This window comes from Pipistrellus kuhlii, unplaced genomic scaffold (assembly GCF_014108245.1).
Source record: "Pipistrellus kuhlii isolate mPipKuh1 unplaced genomic scaffold, mPipKuh1.p scaffold_m20_p_8, whole genome shotgun sequence".
NCBI classification, from domain to species: domain Eukaryota; kingdom Metazoa; phylum Chordata; class Mammalia; order Chiroptera; family Vespertilionidae; genus Pipistrellus; species Pipistrellus kuhlii.
This window is the reverse complement of record NW_023425584.1, coordinates 19,393,675-19,407,038: the sequence shown is the minus strand read 5'-3', so window position 1 is coordinate 19,407,038 and position 13,364 is coordinate 19,393,675. Positions and strand designations below refer to the sequence as shown.

At 43.2% G+C, this 13,364-nt stretch overlaps 1 protein-coding gene across 8 annotated transcripts in view; it reads left to right on the top strand.

Annotated features, from left to right (window-relative positions):
* Positions 1-13,364, top strand: part of ABLIM3 (actin binding LIM protein family member 3) — a 103,538-nt gene that overhangs the window by 29,695 nt on the left and 60,479 nt on the right. For all 8 annotated transcript variants that reach the window (XM_036423919.2, XM_045576894.1, XM_036423913.2 and 5 more), the window contains exon 3: positions 10,636-10,773. In XM_036423919.2, the coding sequence (XP_036279812.1) occupies positions 10,636-10,773 (138 nt within the window). The remainder of the gene's footprint in view (positions 1-10,635; positions 10,774-13,364) is intronic.

Genomic DNA, 13,364 nt, shown 5'->3' with positions numbered 1-13,364 from the left:
TCCCAGTGCAAGGCAGCCCTGGTCTCCCTGCTGGGGATGTATGGGCAGGTCCCCCTTTTCCCTCCGCCACACTGGGCAGGAGAAGGCTCTCCTGGGAAGGCCCCGGAGGAAAGGAGAGGAGAGGAGAGGAGAGAGAACTGAGCTTCTCCTAGACCTACTGATGCCCTCTGAACCCTAGCTCTAGCATTTACGCATGTGTGACTTCAGGCACATGAAATAACCTCTCTGTGGCCCAGCTGCTCCATCTTTAGAGTGGGGATCATATAGACTCTGTCTCGTGGGGTTGTTGTAAGAATTAAATGAGGAGATGGGTACAAAGCACTTTGCACAGGTCTTGGCACATAGTTGTCACCAAATTCACCTTAGTTGTTTTTAGCTATTTTTACAGCTCCTCTGTGTCCCTGAGTGGGGGCTATTCCTCAGCCACTCTTGCACAGCACTCATGCATATCTGACTTTTAAAACCCTTGACCAAGCGTGGCGAGATGATATTTTTGAGATGCTCACTGGTAACTGGTATTTCTCTGTTGACGCCTTCCCTCTACTCAGTGAGCAAGGCCTCGGGGCTGGGATGGGCAGCAGAAGCCAGAGACAAGAGGAGTTGCTTCCTGGCTTTTGAGTTTCAAAAGCCTGTGCCCTCAGAACAGGAAGGGTTTCAGCCTCAGTTAGAGGAGGCAGAAAGGGCTCCTTCTCCCCCAGCTAACAGAAGGATTCCTGGCCCAGAAGAGGGGAGGAGAGCCTCGGGGAAGAAATGAGACTCGGATCTTTGGAGTCCTCAGAAAGAGACCCTGTGCCAACACAACCCCAGGGAGCAGCAGAGGGGTGGGGCAGGGGGAAGGGGGAAGGGACTGGCTGAAACTGTTTCTGCTTGTCTTGAAATAGAAACCTAGTTGAGTTATAAGAAAGAAATGAGGTTTGGGGGTTTTCTTTTACAATCAGGAGATTAATATAGAAATAAGTGAAAAGTTAACTCTGGGACATTATATCTGGGCAACTTTCTGAATGTGCAAAAGGAATGACAAAATGCAGTTCCCATTTTATCAGGTGACTTCACACAAGTGAGGGTACGTCACTACTGTCCTGGGAGGCGCCCCGGGCTTCCTCGCCTGTGACACCGCTGTGGAGAGGGCCCGTGGGGTCTGGCCCAGATCCACCCTGCTAGGGCTGTAGCGTGGCAGCTGGCTGTCAGGCAGGAGCAGCCGGCCTGGCCAGGAGCGTGCGGCTCTGACACATGTCCTGACAACACATTTCTGGAGAAGGCAGCGTGAGCCGTGTTGCCAACCACATGCCACGACCGTGGGACAGGCGGGTGAGCCTGGCAGAGAGGCTGTGGAGGAGTTTCTGTTGCAGCAAAGGTTTCACAAGACCGTCTTGGGGTGACAGACTGTGTGACTGACCTGCTGACACGGGAAACCGTGGCCAGGCTGGGACCATCTGTGCAATGACCTGGGGATTCCTAGGCTGTTCCCACCTCTGCTTGGCAGCAGCTGCCAGCACCTGCAGAGCCTGCCTCCCAGGGGCCAGGCACACACACCTGTCGGGCTGTACCTGCCGGAGCCAGGGAAGCTGCTCAAGGCTGGGCCTGGGGGACAGCCATCCCTGCTTCTTCACCATTTGCCATAGATGCTGTTTCCTGGTCTGGACTCTAGTACCCTCCACTGTTGTTCTTATGTCTTTGTGAAAAAAAAAAAAAAAGAAAAAAAATATACATACACACATACACATACACACACATAAACACACACACATCTTTGTAGTCAGTTGGATAATGGATGGATGATTACTGTTGGCAGAAAAATTAGATATCTTTTTAGCCTCCCCAAGCCCACTTCCTCCCCAGAGGTAACCACTGTTGGCAGTTTTGTGTGGCAGGCAGTAGAGCTTAGTGGGGAGAACACCAGTTCCAGAGTCAGACTGCCTGGGTTCAGATCCTCCCTCTGCCATTGACTAACTGTGACCTTGGATAAGTGGCCTCAGCTTGCTGGGCCTTAGTTTCCTCATCTGTAAAAAGAGGGAAATAATAATATCCCCTCGTGAGTTATGAAAATTCAATGAGATGACATATGTAAATTGCTTAGCACAGTTCCGGACGGAGTAACCACGCTCTAAATACCATGTCTTATCCTGCCAGGCCTTTCCTTATGATTTACCCCTCTTATTTCTTATTCTCCTTAAACTGTGCTATGCTTCTGAATCCTGAATCCTGAACCCCAGCTATTCGAATGCTAAACCTCAGCATGGCTCCCCTATGGTGATGTTATCTTTTATGAGTTCTCTTTCTACCTTTCCATGACCCTAGGGCTCAGTACCAGCCCAGCTAACCCTCTAGGTTTGCCTTGTCTTTCATTCTGTTGTCCCAGAAAGGGTGCCTCCCTGCACTGAGGGAAGCAGAAATTGCTGTGTGAGCTCAGATGAATCCCTTCTCTCTTCTGGGCCTCAGCTGTCTCATTTGTGAAGTGAAGCCATTGGACTCATTTTACTCATTCTGTTATTTATTCTGTTATCTATTCAACACTTATTCTATGCCTGGTACTAAGGGTATAGTAGAAAACATGACAGAAATGGTTCCTGCCCTCATGTTGACCACAGTCTGGTGTATAGATACCCTCCCAGTCCCCTGCTGCTTTAAAAATCTGATTTCCAGGTATTCACTGGGTGAACATAGATGTAATGACACAGGATGACACATGCATGACCCTTAGGGGTTACCAAAAGCAGCTCTCACAGTCTCCCTATCGGAGTTTTCAGAAAACAGATTGCTCACTAAGTATAAGTAAGCACACACCACAAACACTCAAACATGTCCTCCTGGAAACAGCAGATGTGCCCAAAATACACCGCCCCAGGATAACATAAATCATAGCCTCTCATCCCCACAACAGGAAACACCCAATTCACACATTCCTCTGCAGGATACATCAGAAGCATGTCAGCCACCCACCTCTGTGGCCTAAAGAAACCCATAAACAGAAAGCACTCAGATGGGGAAGAAAGCAGAGGTTACTTAAGGTGGCGAATGGGCTGCAGCCAAGGGTTGTTTTTTTCTCGACAATCACCAAGGAGGGAAAACCTCTGCCCACGTTGGACTGCTTCAAAACTGGATTTGACAATGTTTGAGCCAAGCTCAGGGGCAAGTGATGGGGGTCATTTAGAAAGAATTCCTATACTGGATTACAAGTAGGAATGCACAGCTTCGGAGATCCTTTCACTTAATTACTGCTAATATTTAAGCCCAAGCTACATGCCAAGCAGTGTACTAAGCACTTTTATGTAATCTAAGTAATGTAATACTCCAAATGGTCTGAGTTATTCCCACTCTAGACGGGAGCAAACTGAGATGGGTGCCACACACTTAACTTGCTTAAGGTCACGTGACCAGCAAGGGGCAGGAGGGGAACACAAACCCAGCGCTCCTGATGCCAGCATCCACGCCATTAACCTCGGTGCCTGTGCTTCTCCCCGCTTTCAGTGCAGGCTCCCACATCTCTGTGGCCTTATCTCAGCAAACAGGACCAGTGTCACGGCCATGATCCAACTCCAAAATCAAACACATGGTCCCTGTTGGTAACCACCACGTACTCTTATGTATAGACCCCACCCTAGCCTTCAGGCAAATAGCTTTCTACCTGTGAGGTGCCCCGATCCACACTGGGGTCTCCTCCTCCTCCTCTGTGTTTATCGCACCCCTGTGAACACACCCAGGGTGCTTGGGCTCAATGAAGTGGTGGGGAAGCTGACGTGACAGCTGCTGCACCCGCCTGTTTTCCTGGGCCCCGGGCGGCTGCGAGCTCATTGCTGAATCGGTTCATTCTCTGCTTGATGTCTCACGGTTCAACCAGAAGCCCCACAGTTTTTATTACACTTCCAGCCAATTATTCACAGTTGTTATACTGTCTCCAAGTCAGTTTTGTCACTCTTTTAATTATACCCCCGCATAATATAGGTGCTTCTACCTTTTAAAGATAACTCTTATCTACAAGGTCAAGTGACCCTCCGAGGAGGAAAAGTATTGTGCAGGCATCACATCAGTAAAGAGAACGTAACTTAGGTCATGTTTTTATGAGAGAGGAAGCATGCCATTATCTGCTTTTAAAAGTGACTAATAAATTTGATAACATACAGAGCCAGAATCAATTTTTGTTTGTTTGTACATAGGAATTTATTATTAAAAACACTAGTAAAATTCAGGTAAGATTAACAAATACCTTATGCTGACCAGGAAACACTAGGGGTGTGTTGCATATGAATTTATAAATGGGTGATGTTATCTTTACTTATCTGTTTTTGTTTTTATTTTATTTTCAATATATTTTTATTATTGATAGTATTACAGAGATCTCTCGTTTCCTTCCCTTCCTCCCCTCCACCCAGTCCCTACGTCCCTACCCAAGTCTTCACTAGCCTATTATCCATGTCCATGGGCTATGTATATAAGTATATTAGAGGCCTGGTGCAAGAAATTCATGCAATGGGGGGAGGGGGGGAGTGTTGTATCTCAGCCCAGCCTGCACCCTCTCCAATCTGGGACCCCTCGGGGGACATCCTCTCACTATCAGGGACTGCTGGCTCCTAATCACTCGCCTGCCTGGCTGCCTGATTGCCCATAACCACTCTGCCTGCCAGCCTGATAGCTCCCTAACTGTTCCCCTTCCAGCCTGATTGACACCTAACCACTCCCGTGCTAGCCCAATCACCCCCAACTGCCCTCCCCTGCAGGCCTGGTCCCCCACAACTGTCCTCCTCTGCAGGCCTAGTCCTCCCCAACTGCCCTCCCCTTCAGACCTGGTCACCCCGAACTGCCCTCCCCTGCCAGCCATCTTGTAACAATGTGGGGGCAGCCATCTTGTGAGGATGTGGGAGCAGCCATCTTGTGATTACGTGAGGGTGAGCATTTTGTGGCGACATGAGATGGCCATCTTGTGACATGATAATGTGAGGGTCAATTTGCATATTACCTCTTTATTATATAGGATAAGTTCTTTGGTTTATTTCTTCTTGTCCCCCTATTTTTAATTTTAATGTTGACATTGTAGTAGTTCCCTTTCTCTCCCTCCCCTATTTGCCCACTCCAACCACCCTCATCTCCCCATTCCTTGGCTTTTACCAAATTATTGTCCATGTCCATGGTTATGCATATTTGTTCTTTAGCTATTTCCTTTAACTTCTTTACCCAGTCACCCCCATCCTCTCCCCTTGGGCACTGGCCAGTCTGTTTCATATATTCATGCTTCTGGTTTCATTTTTTTTAATTGGAGGGAATTTTATAAATCATGTGTCCAAGCTCCTCAGTGACTATAGAGGGAATAAGGACCAGCAGATGTTAGATGATTTTCTCACGATTAAAAGCTAGGTATCAGCAGATAGGGAATTAGAACCCAGGTTTCCCCCAGCTCTATGAGAAACACAGCAGATGAAGAACAGGGTGAAGGAGGAACAGCCAGGTGAGGGTACTGGATGCTGAATTGTTCAACACACAGTTCCTTTTACCTCACCAGGAGGCCATCGCCCCTCCCCTTCAAATCTGTTGTGCTCCAACAATTTTAAATTATCTTTGTAACATTTGGGAAAAGCTTTACTCGCAAATTTAATTATGGAATTAAACCGTATTTGCTTTTAGAAAGCTAAAGACTTGGTATGTATATAAAAGAGGACTCAGACCCTTAATTTTTAATCTTGTAGGCATTGACTAGCTAATTTTCTGTCTTAAAAAATAATACTGACAGCCATTGCCAACTGATTTTCTTGCTTCTATTTTTGGAAAGATTAAGATTGTTCACTCCTGCGGTGCCTGAAAATCTGTGATTTTCCTTTTTTTAAATCAGTATTTATTTCACTGCTCAGAATCTTTTGTTTCCAAATCAAATTCAGAATGGGTGAATGTGTGTGTAATGTTTCCTACTGCAAATTATTTTTTAAATACATCTTTAAAACGCTTCAGGGATAGAAAAAAAATACAAAAATACACACACACACAAATAGAACACGATTTAAGTCTGAGGTGGTATTCCTGAATTAATTTGCACATGTTATTTTTATATAAATAGAATTCAACCAGGTTTCAGGTTCTGTCCCCTCTCAATGCCTAGTATTCCATTTGTGAAGCTCTGAGGCTTTAGGTTCTACTATGGCAGCCACTAGCCACCTGTGGCTATTTAAATGTAAGTTTATATTAATTAAAGTTTAATTTAATTTAAGATTAAGTACCTCAGTTACACTGACTATATTTCAAGTGCCCAATGGCCACATAGGGCTAGCGATTATTATATTAGACAACATAGATATAGAACATTTATTTCCATAACTCGGGAAGTTCTATTGGCCAACACCTCTTAAGGACTAGTAACTGGGAATGTCTCTCCCGCATGCCCTCTATTGGCCAAATAACATTAAACAGAAGCCAGAGATTCCCTGCACACATGTCAGAAACATCATATGACTTATGTGTCTTGATTATTTCACAAGTAAGCAGAGCTAATGTCCTTTGAGGCTGTGGCTACTCTCAAACCTTGCTCTCAAGGATAGCTCCTAACACATGAAGCAATTCAAAAATTCATGTGTAAGTCAATTTAGAATAAAAAAGGCATTTGCCATGAGACAAATGTTATAAATCATGTGACTTTCTGACAGGGTTGGACCTGCATTACCACCATTTGTCCACCATCCAGAACTAAAATATCATTGCTGACATGTACACATAAGGAATTGTTTGACATTGAAATTGGAACTTAAAAGAACTGTTGGCCCAGAAAGAAACTCACTACAGACTGATTCATTTGCCTCTCAGCATAACCATTATTGCTTCTCCCATTTTCTGTTCTTATATATGTATTTCTACTATCACATGATCTCACTCATCTATGGGAAATAATGAACAACATAAACTGATGAACAAAAACAGACCCAGAGACAGGGAAGCATCGATCAGACTGTCAGGCCTCAGAGGAAGGGTAGGGGTAGGGGGGGAGAGATCAACCAAAGGACTTTTGTGCATGCATATAAGCCTAACCAGTGGTCATAGACAACAGTGGGGTATGGGGCATGCATGGGGAAGGGTTTGAGATGAGAATGGGGGGATGAGGACAAATATGTAATACCTTAATCAATAAAGAAAAATTTTTTAAAGTACTGAAAAAAAATTTTTAATCAGTAGAAATAATGACCAGCAGAAAATCAACAATAAAATGTTAGGGGGTTATAGATCTGTGGGGAGAAATATATCCTCCATACATACCTCCTCACACAGAGAATAAGATTAGGTTGCTGATTTAATTAGCCAACAATACAAAATGTTACTGGAAATGAGGTAGCTTCCAGGATCAGATGTGGCATAGCTTCCCTGGACCACCAGAGTTCTATCTGTACTGTCTGGATAAGGAAAGGTCTTCATACATCTTAAAGCTCAAATCTTGCTACACTGCTGCCCTTTTATAATCACAGCTTACATCAGCAATCTGGAAGAACTCACACCAGTGATGCATGCATTTCTGTTCATGGGACTTTGTACAAAATTCAGATAGTTGTGGATGTCCAGCCACAGTCAGCATCACCAAAGCAGTAACCTCATTCTGAGAGATGCAATGAAGTCAAGGCAGGGGGCACCATCAGTAAATGGTCCAAGAAAGCCCATTTTCCCAATCCATCCCCTCACCCTAATTTTTTGCCTTTTTATCTAAGTTGTTCAAAGACGGTTATTACTAAAGACCATGATCACAAATTCATTTCCCCAGAAAATCAAATCAGGAAAAATCTAATTGATCTTGTAAGTTGGTTCTTGAGAAATAAGATAAGTTAAAAGAAGTAGATGAAAATTTGTGCAGTGATTCTGGAGAGACTTGTGGATATTTCTAGAGCTCTAATCATTGGGGATGATTATACTATTTGTTGTTATTTTCAGACTTGTAGCTTTGTTTCCCTCAGCAATAGCAGATCACCACACTGTTCATATAAACAAGGTCATATTTTTTTCACAAACTAGGCACAGAGGGGAGAATGAAATATTTTCCAAGGATATGGAACAGGAGGAGAAGAAAAGGAAATGGGACCAAAGAGAATGCTTATGGACATTCTTGGGAGGAAGGAAGAATTGCACTGAGCTGTGGGGAGAATATGATGGTCATGATGTACTTTTTGATATGCTTTATTGTATTAATCCATTTAATAGGTTAACTTGTGATTTAGTTAACTAGCTAACTCATTTAATTCGTGTCTTAAATTAAAAACAGGAAAGAGTTGACTAAGAGGCATGAATTCCATGAAAGAAAGACTGTGAAGGTATTATTCTCTTGCCTCAGATAGCAAAGTTATCAGAAGTAACTAACCGTCAGGGCTAAGGAGGTAGCTCTTTGCTCTACAGAACAGATATGATTCAGGATCCCTTTAAGTAAGAAGATAATCAAAAGCCCTGCTTTCCTGTTCTATGTCTTTAAAAAGAGGAGGGTGGGTTACAGAGATAATCTTTGAAAATCTGAAGAATACTATAGGAAAATGTACCTAACACCAAATTTTATATTTAATTAGCAAGAAGTATTAAACCCAGGTGTATTAGTCAGGATATGCTGCAGCAACAAAAAAATCTTATAGGCTATAACCGCAAAAATGTTTCCTTGCTCTTGGTAGTTGATCATCCTGGGTTAGACTGCTAAATCAGGAATCTAAGCTGACCTGTCCCTACACACCAACTGAGGTATCATTAGATGTTGGGCTATGGGGAATGCAACATGGCAGGTCACATAGTGGCATGTAGGGCTTTTGATTAGCAGTGACATACAACTTCCATTTACATTTCATTGCCAAGCAAGTCATCATGTACAATCCTTCATATGCCTAGAATAACAGATTCAAATTTCAGTGTACAGACATAACAACTATCACACTAGGTACAGAATCCCTGAACTAGTGATCTCTAAGTTCCCTGGCAGCTCAAGGTTCCTGTAAATCAGAGTAACTTGTAATATGCTTATTCAGAGTTTAGACAGTTTTCCTTATCAACATGTCTAAATGATAGACACCAAGAATGGATGGAGAAGTACAAATTTGGTAGCAACAAAATAGTCACAGGGATATAAAACACAGCATAAGGAATATAGTCAATACTACTGTAAATGATGTATTGCCAGGTGGATATCAGGATTGTAAATTATATAAATGTCAAACCAGCATTCTGTATATCTGAAATGAATATAATATTGAATGGGGGGGAAAATCAGTAAAACACCCAGATCTCATCCCTAATTTTTGTCCTTGCTTCCAACTTAGGACCAACCAGAGAGAGTCAAATGTGTACCCCTAACCAGTCACATAGGACACCCTACTTCTACCTGGCCTCCTAGAACTTCCCCAGGCCCACAGCCACCAGTCAGGAAAACCTGGATCTTTCCCTTTCCCACCAGAAAGCTTTCCCACTTCTCTGAGTCTCTACCAAAACGCCAGTGATGGGGGCTGACTCCCTTACTATAGTGACCTTTGAATAAATAGCCTTTGCTTTTCTATTAATTAATTTTAAAGAGATACCAATTTCCCTTCAATCAGATCATCTTTATAGCCAGGATAAGAGTGAGCCTTGCCCTAATAGAGAATGAGTAGAAGTTTTGGGACTTTTCCACTTTGAGGGAGAATGAAGTAACAGTGATTCTTTCATGGTGCCACTGGGGTCTTCCTATAGAAGAGAAAACTCGGTTCCTCACTAACACAGTTATTCCAACAGTTCACACATAATGAGGTTGGAACTGACAGCTGCTAATATCTCTCCCAACCCTGATGTTTCGAGTTCTAGGCAGGTGCCTACTGTGATTAAATCTCAGGAGAGCAGATTTTAGAATGGTCAAGCAAAGTCTACCTCAGGGAAGGGAGATTTAGAAAAGTAGCCATGAAAAGGCCAAAGCAAGAGAACAAAAGACTCAATAGGCTAGTAGAGCTCTTGAACCCCGAACTCCGTTAAATGCTGCCCTCTGAGCTCCAACCCCCAGTGACTTCAGCCCCTTCAAACCTCCATCACCTCTTTTCTCTCAGTTATGCACTTTTGACTTCTTCTCAATGCTATGAAAGTGCTGTTCAAAGGCATGTTTAAGACGAGTCCCCTTGTCAACCTCCTTCCAACTAGACTGCCTCCTTTTGTGCCTCTTTTATGGAAAGTCTGTGCCACCATTGACCACACCCATTTTCTAGATGTGAAAACCGAGGTACAAGAGAGGATGTAACAGAAAGGCCCATTGTCAGCCACCCATCTCTTTGTGACCCTTGAGACAACTCAAGCCCTAAATTCCCTTTGAGAAGTTTGGGGCCCGGCTTTGACCCAGAGAACACCCTAAAATGGTATTTCTGGATTATTTAACTTAAAATACTCTATTTCCTCTTTTATTTTTCTTCATTTGTGAATTTGGCCTCTTTTGTTGCAAGAAAAGTTTATGCTTGAGTCTTTGCCTGCTTAAGGAGATTTACGGACTCCCATCTTAATGCCACTCCCTTCTAATGATGCCTGAGATCGCATATTTAGCCTGATGATATACTGAAGATACTTTGCTCAGCATTTGCACCCTTTCTGCTTTTTATTCCAGTTAACATTATAATGATGTCTTATGGCAGACTTTGTAAAGAATGAGAGCCTTCTGGATGGTGATCACTTTGTTTCTTCTTACAGTTCCTTATCAACAGAATCCTTACAATCCCCGGGGCAGCTCCAATGCCATCCAGTGCTACCGATGTGGAGACACCTGCAAAGGGGAAGTGGTTCGAGTCCACAATAACCACTTCCACATCAGATGCTTCACCTGTCAAGGTAGGAGGCCCAAATTCCCAGCTTCCTTCTCAGATTGCTGGCCCTGCTCCCATCCCAGGGACATGACACAGAGATAAACAAACACAGGAGAGAGAGACAGAGAGAAAAACACAGAGGAGAGAGAGAGAGAGAGAGAGAGAGAGAGAGAGAGAGAGAGAGAGAGAGAGAGAGACTTTCCTTGAGCAGTATGGAGTGAAGAGGGAGGGAAGGGGATGGGAAGTGCTGGGATATGGAGGAGAGGGAGGGAGTCTGGTGACCCCAGAATGATAGTGTTGACCCTGGAGGAAAAAGGCAACCCTGCAAGCTTACCTTACACCTCTTAAAAAAAAGTTCTGCCCTGTGCCTAAAAATCCATTTGACAGTGAATGAAAAAGCAAGCTGTCCTAGCTAAAATTCAACATGTCTCTTAGGTGAACATTTATTCTATGATAGTGTGAAGAACTGCATTAACGCAACTAATACTTCCTGAGGAGTCACTCCACACCACTGATGTATATTGAATTTAAGGTCAATTAAAACCTCTAGATCCTTTCATTCTGGTAACTGCTTCCAACCTCAGCCTCATGTATCTGAGACTGACTTCCCCTGCCACTGGGGAAAATCCTGGATTTCTTTCCTTGGGACCTAACTGAATTCAGCGCTGGGCAAACAAATTAAATATTCCTTAATTTGTTTATGGAAGCATAAATGGGGTGTATTTTAATTGATGTGATTTAAATTTTATATTGAGAATTTGCAGACACCTTTAATGCAAGTTGACCTGCAAGAGTATCTTGGTGAGTGACCATTTTTATATCACCAGAAATTGAGCTAGGACAAAGATAATAGAATTGTTATAAGGAGGTTTGAGCTATGACTCTGCAATTATAGTCTTAAGAGAATGTATCTGTTGTCTTTTATTTATTCCAAAATTCAGTCATTTAAAACAATCTTTTACTCATGAGTCTCTGGGTTAACTGGGCTGAGCTGGCTTTGCTTATCTCTACCTTCCTCATCATGATGACGTGGTAGGTCAGCTGGCTGTGTTGGCAGTCTGTTGACCTGAGTGGCTCCATATGGCTCCTCATCCTCCAGCTGCTTGGCTTGGACTCATTTGCATGTGGTCTCAGAATTCAAACCTCAGCTTCTGTCACACTTTTTAATGTCCCATTGGCTAAAGCAAGTCAAATGGCCAACCCAGACTCAAGATTATGGAGAAATACTGGAGGGAGGAGAAAAGGGAGCTGGATAAGGATGGGGGTGGGAGGGAAAGGGACAGGGGTAAATGGTAATGAACAGAGAATTGACTTGGGCTGGTGAACACACAATACAGTGTACAGATGATGTGTTGTAGAATTGTGCACCTGAAACTTGTATAATTTTGTTAACTAGTAGAAAAACAATAATAATACATAAGTAAATCTGTAAAGAAAAGAAAGAAAGAGAAAGAAAAAGATCACTGAGAAATAAATGCCTTTTCTGGGTGGATCTGCAGATCAGATTTCTAGGGTGTGAATGCAGAGAAGGGAGGAATTTGACCATTTTGACGTCTGTCACAGGGAGGTGGTAGAATCTTTTTTAATGAGGACTCTAAGGAGGAAGAAAGGAGTATCATTGTCAATATCAACTTGCTTAGTTAGAGATGAAACAAATGGAGGATTTTGTTTCCAGGGATTAGTTACACTAAATAACCTTCTCATTTGAAAAATCTAAAATCTCTATGAATTTCTTTTACAACTTTTTTAATACACACTACTGTGCTGACATGAAAGAAAGAGGTGAGAAGCAAAAATAAAAGCAGAAATCCTGCTGGGACTGCCAATGCCAGATTTAATCCTGATGGTTTATGCTAACCCTGGGAGACCTTGAGCATTTACCTTTGTGGCTATGGGGACCACGGAGAGCAGGAGGCGAAGCCTGGAGCCTGGCCAAAGCAGGAATCTAATAGGAGGCCTGAGATTTCCCTTCCAAAGGTCTTACTCTCAAGGTCTAGATGGATGAGAAAAACTGGCTCTGGAGACAGAGACAATACTGAGACACAGCTGTACCAACTTTGGCACTGGGTAGAAGAGAATAAAACTTGTATCAAAATGTCTATCCGTAATCCCCCCTATATTGTTTGTGGATACATCACAGGTAGTGAAACTAAAGAAAAGCAAGGGAACAACATACATTTTGGGATAATGTGGGAAAGGGATGCTTTAGGGTAGGGGTGTCGAACTCAATCAGAGAAGGGGCCAAAATCTAAAATCCAGCCTAAATCGCGGGCCGAATGGTTTACTGAACAGTCATAAACTGTCATTGTGATGGAAACGCAGCGGAGTGCAGTGATGACAGCGCGGTGCAGGCCACATTGCAAGGCCTGGTGGGACGGATTTGGCCTGCGGGCCTTGTGTTTGACACATGTGCTTTAGGGAGAGGCAAATAGGCTCCCAAGGTGCTGGTCATGCTCTATTTAGTAAACTTGGCAGCAGATACCTAGCAGTGAATTTTATTTTTCTTCTTTAAATGGTACATACATATTTTATACATTTTCTGCATGCATAATGTATTTCATAATTTAAATATTTTAAGTAATGAGCTAGATCACCCTCAGGGGCCATTCTAATGCT